Source organism: Oncorhynchus gorbuscha, linkage group LG06 (genome assembly GCF_021184085.1).
Source record: "Oncorhynchus gorbuscha isolate QuinsamMale2020 ecotype Even-year linkage group LG06, OgorEven_v1.0, whole genome shotgun sequence".
Classification (NCBI taxonomy): domain Eukaryota; kingdom Metazoa; phylum Chordata; class Actinopteri; order Salmoniformes; family Salmonidae; genus Oncorhynchus; species Oncorhynchus gorbuscha.
The window spans coordinates 9513172-9534739 of NC_060178.1; the positions used below are offsets into that span (position 1 = coordinate 9513172).

Consider the following 21568-nt stretch of genomic DNA (forward strand, 5'->3'; position numbering starts at 1 on the left):
CTTGAAAATCCTTCTCCTGCCCTTTCCTGCAATCAAATGACCTAGTGGCCTCATGAGTGGAATGCTATTCATATTTTTCATAACTTCATAATTAATATATAAAAATGACATGGAAAATCCTGTGTTTCTATGTGAAAACAGTTTGGTTATATTTGGTTATATTTCAGAATGTGATGTATATAAAGTGTAATATTGGGATGTAATACATTTCTCTATATCTGACTTGGTCCAGGTGTCTTCTCTTCTTTAAGCCCATATCCATGTGTGTGTGAGGTGTTTACTTTTGTTTCAAAATAGATTTGTTAAAGACTACCAGGAAACACACTGTGTGATCCTGATTTAGCTCATTGCAGTAAAAAGTTAACCTGTCTCCTCCTCCTTCATCTACACTGATTGAAGTGGATTTAACAAGTGATCAATAAGGGATCATAGCTTTCACCTGGATTCACCTGGTCAGTCTATGTCATGGAAACAGCAGGTGTTCTTAATGTTTTGTACACTCAGTGTATATATATAAGTACTGAGAGAACTAATGTACACTCAGTGTATATATAAGTACTGAGGGAACTGATGTACACTCAGTGTATATATAAGTACTGAGAGAACTAATGTACACTCAGTGTATATATAAGTACTGAGAGAACTAATGTACACTCATTTATTGTTGCAGATGCAATCACCATGGGGACAGGTAAAGTGTTTAAGATCATATGTGTTGACGACCACAACAACCTGTTGTTTTACATCATCGATCACTACTGGAATGGAGAGTGAAGACTGTCGTTGAAGAGGAGCCAAGAACTGACCAGATGGTGAGTCCATGTTTCTATTGTGTAAATATGTTATGTACGGCCTCCTCCCTCTGTCTGTTACTTTCTCATCCCTCCTCCCTCTGTCTGTTACTTTCTCATCCCTCCTCCCTCTGTCTGTTACTTTCTCATCCCTCCTCCCTCTGTCTGTTACTTTCTCATCCCTCCTCCCTCTGTCTGTTACTTTCTCATCCCTCCTCCCTCTGTCTGTTACTTTCTCATCCCTCCTCCCTCTGTCTGTTACTTTCTCATCCCTCCTCCCTCTGTCTGTTACTTTCTCATCCCTCCTCCCTCTGTCTGTTACTTTCTCATCCCTCCTCCCTCTGTCTGTTACTTTCTCATCCCTCCTCCCTCTGTCTGTTACTTTCTCATCCCTCCTCCCTCTGTCTGTTACTTTCTCATCCCTCCTCCCTCTGTCTGTTACTTTCTCATCCCTCCTCCCTCTGTCTGTTACTTTCTCATCCCTCCTCCCTCTGTCTGTTACTTTCTAATCCCTCCTCCCTCTGTCTGTTACTTTCTCATCCCTCCTCCCTCTGTCTGTTACTTTCTCATCCCTCCTCCCTCTGTCTGTTACTTTCTCATCCCTCCTCCCTCTGTCTGTTACTTTCTCATCCCTCCTCCCTCTGTCTGTTACTTTCTCATCCCTCCTCCCTCTGTCTGTTACTTTCTCAAACCTCCTCCCTCTGTCTGTTACTTTCTCATCCCTCCTCCCTCTGTCTGTTACTTTCTCATCCCTCCTCCCTCTGTCTGTTACTTTCTCATCCCTCCTCCCTCTGTCTGTTACTTTCTCATCCCTCCTCCCTCTGTCTGTTACTTTCTCATCCCTCCTCCCTCTGTCTGTTACTTTCTCATCCCTCCTCCCTCTGTCTGTTACTTTCTCATCCCTCCTCCCTCTTTCCATCTGTATGACTACAGTACAGTTAACCTGTATGACTACAGTACAGTTAACCTGTATGACTACAGTACAGTTAACCTGTATGGCTACAGTACAGTTAACCTGTATGGCTACAGTACAGTTAACCTGTATGACTACAGTACAGTTAACCTGTATGACTACAGTACAGTTAACCTGTATGACTACAGTACAGTTAACCTGTATGACTACAGTACAGTTAACCTGTATGGCTACAGTACAGTTAACCTGTATGACTACAGTACAGTTAACCTGTATGACTACAGTACAGTTAACCTGTATGACTACAGTACAGTTAACCTGTATGACTACAGTACAGTTAACCTGTATGACTACAGTACAGTTAACCTGTATGACTACAGTACAGTTAACCTGTATGACTACAGTACAGTTAACCTGTATGACTACAGTACAGTTAACCTGTATGACTACAGTACAGTTAACCTGTATGACTACAGTACAGTTAACCTGTATTAACCTGTATGACTACAGTACAGTTAACCTGTATGACTACAGTACAGTTAACCTGTATGACTACAGTACAGTTAACCTGTATTAACCTGTATGACTACAGTACAGTTAACCTGTATGACTACAGTACAGTTAACCTGTATGACTACAGTACAGTTAACCTGTATGACTACAGTACAGTTAACCTGTATGACTACAGTACAGTTAACCTGTATTAACCTGTATGGCTACAGTACAGTTAACCTGTATGACTACAGTACAGTTAACCTGTATGACTACAGTACAGTTAACCTGTATGACTACAGTACAGTTAACCTGTATGACTACAGTACAGTTAACCTGTATTAACCTGTATGACTACAGTACAGTTAACCTGTATGACTACAGTACAGTTAACCTGTATGACTACAGTACAGTTAACCTGTATGACTACAGTACAGTTAACTTGTATGGCTACAGTACAGTTAACCTGTATGACTACAGTACAGTTAACCTGTATGGCTACAGTACAGTTAACCTGTATGACTACAGTACAGTTAACCTGTATGACTACAGTACAGTTAACCTGTATGACTACAGTACAGTTAACCTGTATGACTACAGTACAGTTAACCTGTATGACTACAGTACAGTTAACCTGTATGACTACAGTACAGTTAACCTGTATGACTACAGTACAGTTAACCTGTATGACTACAGTACAGTTAACCTGTATGACTACAGTACAGTTAACCTGTATGACTACAGTACAGTTAACCTGTATTAACCTGTATGACTACAGTACAGTTAACCTGTATGACTACAGTACAGTTAACCTGTATGACTACAGTACAGTTAACCTGTATTAACCTGTATGACTACAGTACAGTTAACCTGTATGACTACAGTACAGTTAACCTGTATGACTACAGTACAGTTAACCTGTATGACTACAGTACAGTTAACCTGTATGACTACAGTACAGTTAACCTGTATTAACCTGTATGGCTACAGTACAGTTAACCTGTATGACTACAGTACAGTTAACCTGTATGACTACAGTACAGTTAACCTGTATGACTACAGTACAGTTAACCTGTATGACTACAGTACAGTTAACCTGTATTAACCTGTATGACTACAGTACAGTTAACCTGTATGACTACAGTACAGTTAACCTGTATGACTACAGTACAGTTAACCTGTATGACTACAGTACAGTTAACTTGTATGGCTACAGTACAGTTAACCTGTATGACTACAGTACAGTTAACCTGTATGACTACAGTACAGTTAACCTATATTACTCAAAGTGTCCTTCCATTTTTGACCGACAGCAGGACATTAAGTGTCAGCGCTGGACCAACAACCAATCCGATGAGTGCCACTGTACTGACAACCAATCAGAAGAGTGTGACTGGACGGACAACCAATCGGATGAAGTGGAGAGTTGGACCGAGGAGTTGGAGGAGTTCTTGTGCGAAATCCATGTACAGTTAACCTGTATGACTACAGTACAGTTAACCTGTATTAACCTGTATGGCTACAGTACAGTTAACCTGTATGACTACAGTACAGTTAACCTGTATGACTACAGTACAGTTAACCTGTATGACTACAGTACAGTTAACCTGTATGACTACAGTACAGTTAACCTGTATGACTACAGTACAGTTAACCTGTATTAACCTGTATGACTACAGTACAGTTAACCTGTATGACTACAGTACAGTTAACCTGTATGACTACAGTACAGTTAACCTGTATGACTACAGTACAGTTAACCTGTATGACTACAGTACAGTTAACTTGTATGGCTACAGTACAGTTAACCTGTATGACTACAGTACAGTTAACCTGTATGACTACAGTACAGTTAACCTGTATGACTACAGTACAGTTAACCTGTATGACTACAGTACAGTTAACCTGTATGGCTACAGTACAGTTAACCTGTATGACTACAGTACAGTTAACCTGTATGACTACAGTACAGTTAACCTGTATGACTACAGTACAGTTAACCTGTATGACTACAGTACAGTTAACCTGTATGACTACAGTACAGTTAACCTGTATGACTACAGTACAGTTAACCTGTATGACTACAGTACAGTTAACCTGTATTAACCTGTATGGCTACAGTACAGTTAACCTGTATGACTACAGTACAGTTAACCTGTATGACTACAGTACAGTTAACCTGTATGACTACAGTACAGTTAACCTGTATGACTACAGTACAGTTAACCTGTATGACTACAGTACAGTTAACCTGTATGACTACAGTACAGTTAACCTGTATGACTACAGTACAGTTAACCTGTATGACTACAGTACAGTTAACCTGTATGGCTACAGTACAGTTAACCTGTATGACTACAGTACAGTTAACCTGTATTAACCTGTATGACTACAGTACAGTTAACCTGTATGACTACAGTACAGTTAACCTGTATGACTACAGTACAGTTAACCTGTATTAACCTGTATGACTACAGTACAGTTAACCTGTATGACTACAGTACAGTTAACCTGTATGACTACAGTACAGTTAACCTGTATGACTACAGTACAGTTAACCTGTATGACTACAGTACAGTTAACCTGTATTAACCTGTATGACTACAGTACAGTTAACCTGTATTAACCTGTATGACTACAGTACAGTTAACCTGTATGACTACAGTACAGTTAACCTGTATTAACCTATATGACTACAGTACAATTAACCTGTATTAACCTGTATGACTACAGTACAGTTAACCTGTATGACTACAGTACAGTTAACCTGTATGACTACAGTACAGTTAACCTATATTACTCAAAGTGTCCTTCCATTTTTGACCGACAGCAGGACATTAAGTGTCAGCGCTGGACCAACAACCAATCCGATGAGTGCCACTGTACTGACAACCAATCAGAAGAGTGTGACTGGACGGACAACCAATCGGATGAAGTGGAGAGTTGGACCGAGGAGTTGGAGGAGTTCTTGTGCGAAATCCATGTAAAAAATGTCATACAGTAGCTCACAATGGAGCTATATGGGTTGATGTACCGTAGCTCTCAATGGAGCTATATGGGTTGATGTACCGTAGCTCTCAATGGTGCTATATGGGTTGATGTACAGTAGCTCATAATGGAGCTATATGGGTTGATGTACAGTAGCTCACAATGGTGCTATATGGGTTGATGTACAGTAGCTCACAATGGTGCTTTATGGGTTGATGTACCGTTGCTCTCAATTGAGCTATATGGGTTGATGTACCGTAGCTCTCAATGGAGCTATATGGGTTGATGTACCATAGCTCTCAATGGAGCTATATGGGTTGATGTACAGTAGCTCACAATGGAGCTATATGGGTTGATGTACAGTAGCTCACAATGGTGCTATATGGGTTGATGTACAGTAGCTCACAATGGTGCTTTATGGGTTGATGTACCGTTGCTCTCAATTGAGCTATATGGGTTGATGTACCGTAGCTCTCAATGGAGCTATATGGGTTGATGTACCATAGCTCTCAATGGAGCTATATGGGTTGATGTACCATAGCTCTCAATGGAGCTATATGGGTTGATGTACCGTAGCTCTCAATGGAGCTATATGGGTTGATGTACCATAGCTCTCAATGGAGCTATATGGGTTGATGTACCATAGCTCTCAATGGAGCTATATGGGTTGATGTACCATAGCTCTCAATGGAGCTATATGGGTTGATGTACCATAGCTCTCAATGGAGCTATATGTGTTGATGTACCATAGCTCTCAATGGAGCTATATGGGTTGATGTACCGTAGCTCTCAATGGAGCTATATGGGTTGATGTACCATATCTCTCAATGGAGCTATATGGGTTGATGTACCACAGCTCTCAATGGAGCTATATGGGTTGATGTACCGTTGCTCTCAATTGAGCTATATGGGTTGATGTACCGTAGCTCTCAATGGAGCTATATGGGTTGATGTACAGTAGCTCTCAATGGAGCTATATGGGTTGATGTACCGTAGCTCTCAATGGAGCTATATGGGTTGATGTACAGTAGCTCACAATGGAGCTATATGGGTTGATGTACCGTAGCTCTCAATGGAGCTATATGGGTTGATGTACCATAGCTCTCAATGGAGCTATATGGGTTGATGTACCATAGCTCTCAATGGCGCTATATGGGTTGATGTACCATAGCTCTCAATGGAGCTATATGGGTTGATGTACCACAGCTCTCAATGGAGCTATATGGGTTGATGTACCATAGCTCTCAATGGAGCTATATGGGTTGATGTACCATAGCTCTCAATGGAGCTATATGGGTTGATGTACCATAGCTCTCAATGGAGCTATATGGGTTGATGTACCATAGCTCTCAATGGAGCTATATGGGTTGATGTACCACAGCTCTCAATGGTGCTATATGGGTTGATGTACCATAGCTCTCAATGGAGCTATATGGGTTGATGTACCATAGCTCTCAATGGAGCTATATGGGTTGATGTACCACAGCTCTCAATGGAGCTATATGGGTTGATGTAGAGCCGTGAAAATGTATTTGTCCCCTTTCTGAGTTTCTCAATTTTTGTATATTTCTGATACTAAATGTTGTCAGATCTTCAACCAAAAACCTAATATCAGATAAAGGGAAGCTGAGTTCACAAATAACTCCAAAAACATGTATATTTAGTTTAAAAAAAATGTAATTAACAAAGTTATGCAACACCCAATTAACCTGTGTGAGAACATTATAATGCCCCCTTACGCTCAGTAACTGGTTGTGCCACCTTTAGCTGCAATGACTGGTTTTTCGCCAGACATAATGGGACCCGTCTCATCCTTAAAGACTCCTGTTTCTCAAAAAGCACCTGGATGATCATCAAGACTCCTGGAAGAATGTTCTATATGGACAGATGAGTCAAAAGTATAACGTAATGGACGACATGGGTCCCAATATGCCTGGTGAAAACCAAGCACTGCATTCCACAGTAAGATCCTAATTTTGTATATATTTTTTAATTTAACCTTTATTTAACTAGGCAAGTCAGTTAAGAACAAATTCTTATTTTCAATGATGAACTAGGAGCAGTGGGTTAACTGCCTTGTTCAGTGGGAGAATGACAAATTTTGACCTGGTCAGATCGGGGATTCGATCTTGCAACCTTCCGGTTACTAGGCTACCTGCTGACCCTGACGGCACCTGCCGCCTCATACCAACGGTCAAGCATGGGGGTGTATAATTACTTTTTTCACACAGGGAGAATTGGGTATTGTATAGCTTCATGAAATTAATGAAATAAGTATGTAATTGTTGTGTTATTTGTTCACTCTGGCTTCCTTTATATAATATTAGGTTTTGGTCGAAGATCTGATAACATTCAGTATCAGAAATATGTCAAGTAGAGAAGATTAGAAAGGAGGCAAATCCCTTTTCACAGCACTGTATTCTGGTTTGTATACAACAGAGGTCCTCTTTCAAAACAAGTCCTAACACAAGCACCATTGGGCTATACAGTATGTAGCAGAGACCCAAAGCAACTTTGCTTGTACGTCCTTGGCTCTGAATGATTCTATCTATGTGTTGTGACTCTCAGTGGGTTTTTTTTTAAACCTTTATTTCACTAGGCAAGTCAGTTAAGAACAAATTCTTATTTTCAATGACAGCCTAGTGGGTTAACTGCCTGTAGAATGACAGATTTTGTACCTTGTCAGCTCGGGGATTTGAACTTGCAACCTTTCGGTTACTAGTCCAATGCTCTAACCACTAGGCTACACTGCCACCCCAGTGTTTGGAGATTAGGAATGATTCTATCTATGTGTTGTGACTCTCAGTGTGTGGAGATTAGGAATGATTCACAGACATCAAGGCTAACATATAGCCCCTGGACTCTGTTAGCCAGCTGATCCTACAGTACAGCCCCTGGACTCTGTTAGCCAGCTGATCCTACAGTACAGCCCCTGGACTCTGTTAGCCAGCTGATCCTACAGTACAGCCCCTTGACTCCGTTAGCCAGCTGATCCTACAGTACAGCTCCTTGACTCTGTTAGCCAGCTGATCCTACAGTACAGCCCCTTGACACCTTGTTAGCCAGCTGATCCTACAGTACAGCCCCTTGACTCCGTTAGCCAGCTGATCCTACAGTACAGCCCCTTGACTCCGTTAGCCAGCTGAACCTACAGTACAGCGCTTGACTCCGTTAGCCAGCTGATCCTACAGTACAGCTCCTTGACTCTGTTAGCCAGCTGATCCTACAGTACAGCCCCTTGACACCTTGTTAGCCAGCTGATCCTACAGTACAGCCCCTTGACTCCGTTAGCCAGCTGATCCTACAGTACAGCCCCTTGACTCCGTTAGCCAGCTGAACCTACAGTACAGCCCTTGACTCCGTTAGCCAGCTGATCATACAGTACAGCCCCTGGACTCTGTTAGCCAGCTGATCCTACAGTACAGCCCCTTGACTCCGTTAGCCAGCTGATCCTACAGTCCAGCCCTTTGACTCTGTTAGCCAGCTGATCCTACAGTACAGCCCCTTGACTCCGATTAGCCAGCTGATCCTACAGTACAGCCCCTTGACTCCGTTAGCCAGCTGATCCTACAGTACAGCCCCTTGGCTCTGTTAGCCAGCTGATCCTACAGTACAGCCCCTGAGCTCTCCTCATGCATATTTTAAGTAATTTAGCAGGCCGCTCACGATCAGTCCATTCAGCTAAAGTAGTAAAAATAACCACATATTAGAATCCTTACAAGCTAAATCTTCTTCGACATACGTACAAAATCAGCGTTAGTAACGGAAACACAAGTAGCCTGCTTCGTTGTTTTGTAGGTTTGTTAGGAGGCACTGACCACGTGCAACATCTGATCAGAACTTCCAATGGACTGTAATGCATTAGTGGCATTTTGTGTACTCCCTGTTGTATTCTCTGTTGTACTCCCTGTTGTATTCTCTGTTGTACTTCCTGTTGTATTCTCTGAGGTACTTCATGTTGTATTCTCTGTTGTACTCCCTGTTGTATTCTCTGTTGTACTCCCTGTTGTATTCTCTGTTGTACTCCCTGTTGTATTCTCTGTTGTACTTCATGTTGTACTCTCTGTTGTACTTCCTGTTGTATTCTCTGTTGTATTCTCTGTTGTATTCTCTGTTGTATTCTCTGTTGTACTTCCTGTTGTACTCTCTGTTGTACTCCCTGTTGTATTCTCTGTTGTACTTCCTGTTGTACTCTCTGTTGTACTCCCTGTTGTACTCTTTGTTGTACTCCCTGTTGTATTCTCTGTTGTACTTCCTGTTGTACTCTCTGTTGTACTCCCTGTTGTACTCTCTGTTGTACTTCCTGTTGTACTCTCTGTTGTATGTTGTACTTCCTGTTGTACTCTCTGTTGTACTTCCTGTTGTATTCTCTGTTGTACTCCCTGTTGTATTCTCTGTTGTACTTCCTGTTGTACTCTCTGTTGTACTCCCTGTTGTACTCTCTGTTGTACTTCCTGTTGTACTCTCTGTTGTATGTTGTACTTCCTGTTGTACTCTCTGTTGTACTTCATGTTGTATTCTCTGTTGTACTTCATGTTGTATTCTCTGTTGTACTCCCTGTTGTATTCTCTGTTGTACTTCCTGTTGTATTCTCTGTTGTACTCCCTGTTGTATTCTCTGTTGTACTTCCTGTTGTATTCTCTGTTGTATTCTCTGTTGTATTCTCTGTTGTACTCCCTGTTGTATTCTCTGTTGTACTTCCTGTTGTATTCTCTGTTGTACTTCCTGTTGTACTCTCTGTTGTATGTTGTACTTCCTGTTGTACTCTCTGTTGTATGTTGTACTTCCTGTTGTACTCTCTGTTGTATGTTGTACTTCCTGTTGTATTCTCTGTTGTACTCCCTGTTGTACTCCCTGTTGTATTCTCTGTTGTACTCCCTGTTGTACTTCCTGTTGTATTATCTGTTGTACTCCCTGTTGTATTCTCTGTTGTACTTCCTGTTGTATTCTCTGTTGTATGTTGTACTCCCTGTTGTATTCTCTGTTGTACTTCCTGTTGTACTCCCTGTTGTATTCTCTGTTGTACTTCCTGTTGTACTCTCTGTTGTACTTCCTGTTGTACTCTCTGTTGTATGTTGTACTTCCTGTTGTACTCTCTGTTGTATGTTGTACTCCCTGTTGTATTCTCTGTTGTACTTCCTGTTGTATTCTCTGTTGTACTTCCTGTTGTACTCTCTGTTGTATGTTGTATTTCCTGTTGTACTCTCTGTTGTATGTTGTACTTCCTGTTGTACTCTCTGTTGTATGTTGTACTTCCTGTTGTATTCTCTGTTGTATTCTCTGTTGTACTCCCTGTTGTACTCCCTGTTGTATTCTCTGTTGTACTCCCTGTTGTACTTCCTGTTGTATTATCTGTTGTACTCCCTGTTGTATTCTCTGTTGTACTTCCTGTTGTATTCTCTGTTGTATGTTGTACTCCCTGTTGTATTCTCTGTTGTACTTCCTGTTGTACTCCCTGTTGTATTCTCTGTTGTATTTCCTGTTCTATTCTCTGTTGTATTCTCTGTTGTACTTCCTGCTGTACTATCTGTTGTACTTCCTGTTGTATTCTCTGTTGTACTTTCTGTTGTACTTCCTATTGTATTCTCTGTTGTACTCTCTGTTGTATGTTGTACTCCCTGGTGTACTTCCTGTTGTACTCTCTGTTGTATGTTGTACTCCCTGTTGTATTCTCTGTTGTACTTCCTGTTGTATTCTCTGTTGTACTTCCTGTTGTACTCTCTGTTGTACTCCCTGTTGTACTCCCTGTTGTACTCCCTGTTGTATTCTCTGTTGTACACCCTGTTGTATTCTCTGTTGTACTCCCTGTTGTACTCTCTGTTGTACTCCCTGTTGTATTCTCTGTTGTATTCTCTGGTGTACTTCCTGTTGTATTCTCTGTTGTACTTCCTGTTGTACTCTCTGTTGTATGTTGTACTCCCTGTTGTACTCCCTGTTGTACTCCCTGTTGTACTCCCTGTTGTATTCTCTGTTTACTCCCTGTTGTATTCTCTGTTGTATTCTCTGGTGTACTTCCTGTTGTATTCTCTGTTGTACTTCCTGTTGTACTCTCTGTTGTATGTTGTACTCCCTGTTGTACTCCCTGTTGTACTCCCTGTTGTATTCTCTGTTGTACTCCCTGTTGTATTCTCTGTTTACTCCCTGTTGTATTCTCTGTTGTACTCCCTGTCGTACTCCCTGTTGTATTCTCTGTTGTACTCCCTGTTGTATTCTCTGTTGTACTCCCTGTTGTATTCTCTGTTGTACTTCCTGTTGTATTCTCTGTTGTACTTCCTGTTGTATTCTCTGTTGTATTCTCTGTTGTACTTCCTGTTGTATTCTCTGTTGTATTCTCTGTTGTATTCTCTGTTGTACTCCCTGTTGTACTCTCTGTTGTACTCCCTGTTGTATTCTCTGTTGTACTTCCTGTTGTATTCTCTGTTGTACTTCCTGTTGTATTCTCTGTTGTACTCCCTGTTGTTCTCTCTGTTGTACTCCCTGTTGTATTCTCTGTTGTACTTCCTGTTGTATTCTCTGTTGTACTTCCTGTTGTATTCTCTGTTGTACTTCCTGTTGTATTCTCTGTTGTACTTCCTGTTGTATTCTCTGTTGTACTTCCTGTTGTATTCTCTGTTGTACTTCCTGTTGTATTCTCTGTTGTACTCCCTGTTGTACTCTCTGTTGTACTCCCTGTTGTATTCTCTGTTGTACTTCCTGTTGTATTCTCTGTTGTACTCCCTGTTGTACTCTCTGTTGTACTCCCTGTTGTACTTCCTGTTGTATTTGAAGGTATGGTGTTCAGTGTAATATTCTATTTTACTCTCTGTCATGGCCACCTGATTTTGTTCGTTAGGTGAATATGTTTTGTGTGGTTGTGTGTCAATGCTGTGGTGTTAACTGGTTCTTCTCTCTCTCTCTCTCTCTCTCTCTCTCTCTCTCTCTCTCTCTCTCTCTCTCTCTGTGTTCTATTTGAAGCTATTCTGTCTAGTACTGTTTAAGGTAGTTAACTAACAGGGTTTGTCTCTAAGGTACATGTGTTGTTGTCTCTCTCTGTAGGAGGGCTGTGCTACTGACCTCTACAGGCATCCTCAGCTGGACATGGACATAGATTCGGTGAAGGCCATCTACGCTGACACGGCTGTCTCCGTCAGGTACGACAAGTTACATAGAAACCTTGGCATTGCTTCACTTACTGACAGAGATAGTAGGATGTGGTTTGAGTTAACGGGGGGGTACAATGGGAAGTCATCTGCTCTCAATGAAATGCTTGTTATCGCTTCACACGTATGGAAAAGTATGAAAGAGTACGAAAATACACAGATGTCTGGATAATGTCTGCTAAATGACCAGAGTGTAAATGACCCATGACCTTCTTCCTGTCTTCTTTTTCCTCCTCTCCAGAGAGCATGGGTCTATTGACGATGTGGACGTTGACATGCTAATCAATGTCAGCTTCCTGGATGTGAGTCGACTACACTACTCACCATGATCATGATATGCATCACATACAAGTATATATTTTAAGTTCTATATATAGATGTCCCTGGGGATCTTCCCTTGTTGATGTCCCTGGGGATCTTCCCATGTTTCTGACACAGTTTCCTGTCTTGTCTCCAGGATGAAGTAGCCAGGGCCTGGAAGATCGTCCCAACAGAGCCTATTATTGTCCGGCTGCGCTTCTCACTGTCCCAATACCTGAATGGACCAGCACCCTCTGTGGAGGTCTTCCAACCGTCTAACAGAGAAGGATTCAGCCTGGGACTACAGCTGCAGAAGTGGGCATCATAAGACTCCCCCTCTGACTATAGACCTAGAGTTCTATTCTAGTCTAGATTAGTCTAGTTTAGTCAAGTTTAGTCTAGTTTAGATTAGTCTAGTCTAGTCTAGGTTAGTCTAGTCTAATGTAGTCTAGACTAGATTAGTCTTAGTCTAGTTTAGATTAGTCTAGTCTAGTCTAGAGTAGTCTAGTCTAGTTTAGATTAGTCTAGTCTTGTTTAGATTAGTCTTGTCTAGTTTAGTCTAGTCTAGATTAGTCTAGTCTAGACTAGTTTAGTTTTAGTCTAGTCTAGATTAGTCTAGTCTAGATTAGATTTGTCTAGTCTAATTTAGTATAGACTAGATTAGTCTAGTCTAGTTTAGATTAGTCTAATCTAGAATAGTCTAGTCTAGTTTAGATTAGTCTAGTCTTGTTTAGATTAGTCTTGTCTAGTTTAGTCTAGTCTAGATTAGTCTACATTTACATTTACATTTAAGTCATTTAGCAGACGCTCTTATCCAGAGCGACTTAGTCTGGACTAGTTTAGTTTTAGTCTAGTCTAGATTAGTCTAGTCTAGATTAGATTAGTCTAGTCTAACTTAGTCTAGTTTAGATTAGTCTAGTCTAGTCTAGAGTAGTCTAGTCTAGTTTAGATTAGTCTAGTCTTGTTTAGATTAGTCTTGTCTAGTTTAGTCTAGTCTAGATTAGTCTAGTCTAGACTAGTTTAGTTTTAGTCTAGTCTAGATTAGTCTAGTCTAGATTAGATTAGTCTAGTCTAACTTAGTCTAGACTAGATTAGTCTAGTCTAGTTTAGATTAGTCTAGTCTAGTCTAGATTAGGTTAGTCTAGTCTAATGTAGTCTAGACTAGATTAGTCTAGTCTAGTTTAGATTAGTCTAGTCTAGTCTAGAGTAGTCTAGTCTAGTTTAGATTAGTCTAGTCTTGTTTAGATTAGTCTTGTCTAGTTTAGTCTAGTCTAGATTAGTCTAGTCTAGACTAGTTTAGTTTTAGTCTAGTCTTGTTTAGATTAGTCTTGTCTAGTTTAGTCTAGTCTAGATTAGTCTAGTCTAGACTAGTTTAGTTTTAGTCTAGTCTAGATTAGTCTAGTCTAGATTAGGTTAGTCTAGTCTAATGTAGTCTAGACTAGATTAGTCTAGTCAGGTTTAGATTAGTCTAGTCTAGAGTAGTCTAGTCTAGTTTAGATTAGTCTAGTCTTGTTTAGATTAGTCTTGTCTAGTTTAGTCTAGTCTAGATTAGTCTAGTCTAGACTAGTTTAGTTTTAGTCTAGTCTAGATTAGTCTAGTCTAGATTAGATTAGATTAGTCTAGTCTAGTTTAGATTAGTCTAGTCTAGTCAAGAGTAGTCTAGTCTAGTTTAGATTAGTCTAGTCTTGTTTAGATTAGTCTTGTCTAGTTTAGTTTAGTCTAGTCTAGATTAGTCTAGTCTAGACTAGTTTAGTTTTAGTCTAGTCTAGACTAGTCTAGTCTAGATTAGATTAGATTAGTCTAGTCTAATTTAGTCTAGACTAGATTAGTCTAGTCTAGTTTAGATTAGTCTAGTCTAGTCAAGAGTAGTCTAGTCTAGTTTAGATTAGTCTAGTCTTGTTTAGATTAGTCTTGTCTAGTTTAGTTTAGTCTAGTCTAGATTAGTCTAGTCTAGACTAATTTAGTTTTAGTCTAGTCTAGATTAGTCTAGTCTAGATTAGATTAGTCTAGTCTAGATTAGATTAGATTAGTCTAGTCTAATTTAGTAGTCTAGTCTAGTTTAGATTAGTCTAGTCTAGTCAAGAGTAGTCTAGTCTAGTTTAGATTAGTCTAGTCTTGTTTAGATTAGTCTTGTCTAGTTTAGTTTAGTCTAGTCTAGATTAGTCTAGTCTAGACTAGTCTAGTTTAGTTTAGTCTAGATTCGTCTCCCCCTCCCCCCATTATACATGCTATAATATCTGTCTGGAAGGACTATTGTTGGTACATTTAGGCAGGGCTACCCCCCACCCTCCCCCATTATACATGCTATAATATCTGTCTGGGAGGACTATTGTTGGTACATTTAGGCAGGGCCCCCCCTCCCCCATTATACATGCTATAATATCTGTCTGGAAGGACTATTGTTGGTACATTTAGGCAGGGCTACCCCCCTCCCCATTATACATGCTATAATATCTGTCTGGAAGGACTATTGTTGGTACATTTAGGCAGGGCTACTCCCCTCCCCCATTATACATGCTATAATATCTGTCTATTGGAAGGACTATTGTTGGTACATTTAGCTTTGTGTCCCAGCAGTGGCAGGGCTACCCCCTCCCCCATTATACATGCTATAATATCTGTCTGGAAGGACTATTGTTGGTACATTTAGGCAGGGCCCCCCCTCCCCCATTATACCCATCAGTTCAACTACATGGAACCCAAAAGGGATCTACCTGAAACTAAAAGCGTTCTGGAACCAAAAAGGGTTCTTCTAAGGCTTCTCCTATTGGGACAGCTGGTTCTAGATAGCATCTTTTTTTCATTTACATTTACATTTAAGTCATTTAGCAGACGCTCTTATCCAGAGCGACTTACAAATTGGTGCATTCACCTTATGACATCCAGTGGAACAGTCACTTTACAATAGTGCAAGGTTTTTCTTAGTGCAGGTCTCATTAATGCCATGTTAGCCTGGTTTCTGTACTCCTATGATTGCTGTGGCAACAAAACACAAATAAATACAGAACCGAGCTAATGCCATATATGGTCACTAAAATGCTTGAAATTGTTGTAACTTATTTGTGTATTTGCTCATTCAAATCAGCCATCTTCAGTGTCCACATTATTTTCATCATGTTTTGGTTTCTATCCATCCCATGTGACATCACGTCCTGTCTTCTCTCCTCAGAGGGTGGCGGTGTCTGCTGTCAAGTCCCCGGCTCACATCACAACTAAACAGCTGGTTGAGCTGCTGTTCTCATCCCAAGCCTTTATTCAGTGCAAGTCAGCCCCCACCCTGCAACATGGGTTCTTAGTACAGGTAAGGACCAATACTTTTGCTCTAACTGACATAAAATGCAATTCTTCCTGAACCGTCAGCAAATTTAGTGATTGATGTAATGGGCTCTTGTTGAAATTTTGTTGAGAGCATTTATACAGTATCCAGGTTAATCTCATGTTTTATACAGTATCCAGGTTAATCTCATGTTTTATACAGTATCCAGGTTAATCTCATGTTTTATACAGTATCCAGGTTAATCTCATGTTTTATACAGTATCCAGGTTAATCTCATGTTTTATACAGTATCCAGGTTAATCTCATGTTTTATACAGTATCCAGGTTAATCTCATGTTTTATACAGTATCCAGGTTAATCTCATGTTTTATACAGTATCCAGGTTAATCTCATGTTTTATACAGTATCCAGGTTAATCTCATGTTTTATACAGTATCCAGGTTAATCTCATGTTTTATAAAGTATAGGTTAATCTCATGTTTTATAAGTATCCAGGTTATCTCAGGTTAATCTCATGTTTTATACAGTATCCAGGTTAATCTCATGTTTTATACAGTATCCAGGTTAATCTCATGTTTTATACAGTATCCAGGTTAATCTCATATTGTATAAAGTATTCATGTTAATCTCATGTTTTATACAGTATCCAGGTTAATCTCATGTTTTATACAGTATCCAGGTTAATCTCATATTGTATAAAGTATTCATGTTAATCTCATGTTTTATACAGTATCCAGGTTAATCTCATGTTTTAAACAGTATCCAGGTTAATCTCATGTTTTAAACAGTATCCAGGTTAATCTCATGTTTTAAACAGTATCCAGGTTAATCTCAGGTTTTATACAGTATCCAGGTTAATCTCATGTTGCCAGACGGCAAAACAAAACCTTGTACGGCTTGAGGCAAGGCAATTTTTCAGTTTTCAGATGTGTTTACTGAGGCAGAAATATAACCACGGTAACTGGGGATATTATCATTTCCTCATCTGCTATGCGTCATAACATTGACTGATTCCTTTCTGTGTGGATTGTAGGTAATGAAATACGCAGAACAGAGAATCCCCACTCTGAATGAATACTGTGTGGTCTGTGACGAACGACACACCTTTCAATACGCCTCTATGTTGAAGGTATGCTCTCTTAAAACGTCTGTTATTTAGTCCGGATCATTCTGAGACATTATTAGGGGACAATACATGCTTACTACAACCCCATAACAAGGAATTATACATGCAGTATATATAAGTAATGTGAATTCAAATATTCTGTTAACTGGATGGCTTTACTACAGAAATATAGTAGTTACTATAATAGTTGGATTTTATCTGAGTGTTTACAGCCTGCAGTGTGTAGCAGGGAGATGTGTGTGTTTACTACAGCCTGCAGTGTGTAGCAGGGAACTGTGTGTGTTTAGGGTGTGTAGCAGGGAACTGTGTGTGTTTACAGCCTGCAGTGTGTAGCAGGGAACTGTGTGTGTTTACAGCCTGCAGTGTGTAGCAGGGAACTGTGTGTGTTTACAGCCTGCAGTGTGTAGCAGGGAACTGTGTGTGTTTACAGCCTGCAGTGTGTAGCAGGGAACTCTGCGTGTTGTCTTTCTACGCCTTGGGAGTGATGGCAGGAGCTGCAGAGGAGGTGTCGAATGGAGCAGAGGTAAGACAAATACACACACACACACACACACACACACACACACACACACACACACACACACACACACACACACACACACACACACACACACACACACACACACACACACACACACACACACACACACACACACACACACACACACACACACACACACACACACACACACACACACACATCACAATCACATCACATCAGTGATTATAACTACCGTACTGGGTTTTGACCTCCAGGTAGTGGACTTGTTGGTAGCCATGTGCCGGGCAGCTCTGGAGTCCTCCCGGAAGAGCATCATCTTCGAGCCATACCCCTCTGTGGTCGACCCATTCAACCCCAAGTCTTTGGCCTTCAGTCCCAAGGTACTGAGGTCGACCCATACAACCCCAAGTCTCTGGTCTTCAGTCCCAAGGTATTGAGGTCGACCCATACAACCCCAAGTCTCTGGTCTTCAGTCCCAAGGTATTGAGGTCGACCCATACAACCCCAAGTCTCTGGCCTTCAGTCCCAAGGTACTGAGGTCGACCCATACAACCCCAAGTCTCTGGCCTTCAGTCCCAAGGTATTGAGGTCGACCCATACAACCCCAAGTCTCTGGCCTTCAGTCCCAAGGTATTGAGGTCGACCCATACAACCCCAAGTCTCTGGTCTTCAGTCCCAAGGCATTGAGGTCGACCCATACAACCCCAAGTCTCTGGTCTTCAGTCCCAAGGTACTAGACTAGCACACTGTTCAGGCCACATGACGTCATCATCTCACTGCAGACCTGGCTGATAAATGAGACTTTACAGTGGTGTGAGACCTGGCTGATAAATGAGACTTTACAGTGGTGTGAGACCTGGCTGATAAATGAGACTTTACAGTGGTGTGAGACCTGGCTGATAAATGAGACTTTACAGTGGTGTGAGACCTGGCTGATAAATGAGACTTTACAGTGGTGTGAGACCTGGCTGATAAATGAGACTTTACAGTGGTGTGAGACCTGGCTGATAAATGACTTGACAGATAAATGAGACTTGACAGTGGTGTGAGACCTGGCTTATGAATCAGACGTTACAGTGGTGTGAGACCTGGCTGATGAAGCAGACTTGACAGTGGTGTGAGACCTGGCTGATGAAGCAGACTTGACAGTGGTGTGAGACCTGGCTGATGAATCAAACTTGACAGTGGTGTGAGACCTGGCTGATGAAGCAGACGTTACAGTGGTGTGAGACCTGGCTGATGAAGCAGACTTTACAGTGGTGTGAGACCTGGCTGATGAAGCAGACTTTACAGTGGTGTGAGACCTGGTTGATGAAGCAGACTTTACAGTGGTGTGAGACCTGGCTGATGAAGCAGACTTTACAGTGGTGTGAGACCTGGCTGATGAAGCAGACTTTACAGTGGTGTGAGACCTGGCTGATGAAGAAGACTTTACAGTGGTGTGAGACCTGGCTGATGAAGCAGACTTTACAGTGGTGTGAGACCTGGCTGATGAAGCAGACTTTACAGTGCTGTGAGACCTGGCTGATGAAGCAGACTTTACAGTGGTGTGAGACCTGGCTGATGAAGCAGACTTTACAGTGGTGTGAGACCTGGCTGATGAAGCAGACTTTACAGTGGTGTGAGACCTGGCTGATGAAGCAGACTTTACAGTGGTGTGAGATCTGGCTGATTGGTGTGAGACCTGGCTGATAAATCAGACTTTACAGTGATGTGAGACCTGGCTGATGAAGCAGACTTTACAGTGGTGTGAGACCTGGCTGATGAAGCAGACTTTACAGTGGTGTGAGACCTGGTTGATGAAGCAGACTTTACAGTGGTGTGAGATCTGGCTGATTGGTGTGAGACCTGGCTGATAAATCAGACTTTACAGTGGTGTGAGACCTGGTTGATGAAGCAGACTTTACAGTGGTGTGAGATCTGGCTGATTGGTGTGAGACCTGGCTGATAAATCAGACTTTACAGTGGTGTGAGACCTGGCTGATGAAGCAGACTTTACAGTGGTGTGAGACCTGGCTGATAAATAAGACTTTATAGTACTCACCGAATGTCTGACCATTAAAAGTATCTCTTACATGTCTTCCTTTTTACTGAAACTAACCTGTATAACGTGTTTTCTTCTGTCACAGAAGAAGAGCTACGATCGACTGCAGAAAGCTCTGGACAGCATCATGACCATCAGGGAGATGACCCAGGTGACTAACGCAACCAATGAAATCACACATTCAAACGTGTTCAAATGTCTCTTCATCTACCGACCCATTCACTTTACTGTGTATGATCACAAACTGTTTTTCAGGGTCCGTATTCATCAATCAAGAAACAGATGGACACCATAGATCCTCTTGCTCACCCTCTGCTTCAAAGGATCACATCAAGCAACAGATCGCATATTGTCAAGCTCCCGCTGAACAGGGTACGCTGGGACAATACCGCTGTTCATTCACTTCCTGGAGGTAGCAGCTGATAATATGTAGAAGACAGTGGTAAAAAAAACAAAAAGGCTGCCAGTGCCTAGTTTTTTTTGTAATCAGTGGATCTCAACTTTTTGGGGGTGTGTACCCAGGGGCGCAACTTTGATTTTAGAAGTGAGGGGGACATAACTTTAAAAAAAATATATATATATATTTTCTTATCCGATCGGATAAACACTCCAAACAGCCTACCCGACCGCTCTGAGGTGTCCGCATGTTCCTAAAGCACACAGATGCCTTGTTTTGTATCACATTCATATGCTAAAACTGGGGGGGGGCAAAAAAATGCAATTTCAGAATGTTGGGTGGGGGGAGGGACATGTCCCCAGTGAAAGTTGCTCCCCTGACTGTTCTCCAGTCACATTTTGTTCTGCTCAAAGTGTCAGCCACATGTCCAGCTTCACCCTTATACACCGGACATTCTCTCGTGCGTTTTTCTTTTCCCTAATTATTTTCATTCCGCCTCCTACATAGCAACTGAAGTTCATGCACACTCCACATCAGTTCCTGTTGACCAGTAGCCCTCCTGCTGAAGAAGCACGCTTCCGGGTCGCTAGGAAAGTATATGGCAGCACCTCCGCATTCCAGTAAGTCTCTCACTCACACACACACACACCATTTTATAGTCACTCGAACATCTCTGTCATTCTGTTTCTCCAGTGGTTCCCACATAGAGAACTGGCATTCTATTCTGAGAAATGGACTTGTCAACGCTTCATCCACAAAACTGCAGGTATGTAACACTAAAAGTAACAAACGCATTAATTTCTAAAAATGTCATCTTAGATAATTGTACCAAGGGACGACAATTCTAGATCTCCTGTCTATCTTTTAAAACGTTACAAAAAATAAAATAACAAAATAAAATATATTTTTCCTTCAAACTCTGATGAAATGGTTACCTTCAGTTCACCCTTAGCTCAAATGTCCTTCAGTTCAAATGTCCTTCAGTTCAAATGTCCTTCAGTTCAAATGTCCTTCAGTTCACCCTTTGTTCAAATGTCCTTCAGTTCAAATGTCCTTCAGTTCAAATGTCCTTCAGTTCACCCTTTGTTCAAATGTCCTTCAGTTCAAATGTCCTTTAGTTCAAATGTCCTTCAGTTCAAATGTCCTTCAGTTCAAATGTCCTTCAGTTCACCCTTAGTTCAAATGTCCTTCAGTTCAAATGTCCTTCAGTTCAAATGTCCTTCAGTTCAAATGTCCTTCAGTTCAAATGTCCTTCAGTTCAAATGTCCTTCAGTTCACCCTGTGTTCAAATGTCCTTCAGTTCACCCTTTGTTCAAATGTCCTTCAGTTCACCCTGTGTTAAAATGTCCTGTACAAGCTGCATGGTGCTGCGTACGGGAGGGGTATCTACCTGAGTCCTGTCTCTAGCGTCTCATATGGATACTCAGGAATGGGTAAAGGACAGCACCACGTGACCACCAAACAGGAGCTGAGCAAACGTTACAACCGTATCAACACCGTACAACAGGTACATCTGAAGACATTGACATACTGCACAACAAAACACACTACTGGAACAGAATTACATACAGGCACATCTAAGTAAAGAAATGATTTTGT

General features: G+C 41.3%; 1 protein-coding gene across 1 annotated transcript in view; it reads left to right on the forward strand.

Annotated features, from left to right (window-relative positions):
* Positions 1 to 21568, forward strand: part of LOC124037383 (protein mono-ADP-ribosyltransferase PARP6-like) — a 28516-nt gene that overhangs the window by 5206 nt on the left and 1742 nt on the right. Inside the window, exons 2-14 of the mRNA XM_046352086.1 lie at positions 671 to 812; positions 12220 to 12314; positions 12565 to 12625; positions 12781 to 12938; positions 15699 to 15924; positions 16934 to 17029; positions 17457 to 17549; positions 17783 to 17908; positions 19658 to 19723; positions 19828 to 19944; positions 20477 to 20589; positions 20663 to 20735; positions 21327 to 21476. Coding sequence (XP_046208042.1) covers positions 810 to 812; positions 12220 to 12314; positions 12565 to 12625; positions 12781 to 12938; positions 15699 to 15924; positions 16934 to 17029; positions 17457 to 17549; positions 17783 to 17908; positions 19658 to 19723; positions 19828 to 19944; positions 20477 to 20589; positions 20663 to 20735; positions 21327 to 21476 — 1377 coding nt within the window. The 5' untranslated portion in view covers positions 671 to 809. The remainder of the gene's footprint in view (positions 1 to 670; positions 813 to 12219; positions 12315 to 12564; positions 12626 to 12780; positions 12939 to 15698; positions 15925 to 16933; positions 17030 to 17456; positions 17550 to 17782; positions 17909 to 19657; positions 19724 to 19827; positions 19945 to 20476; positions 20590 to 20662; positions 20736 to 21326; positions 21477 to 21568) is intronic.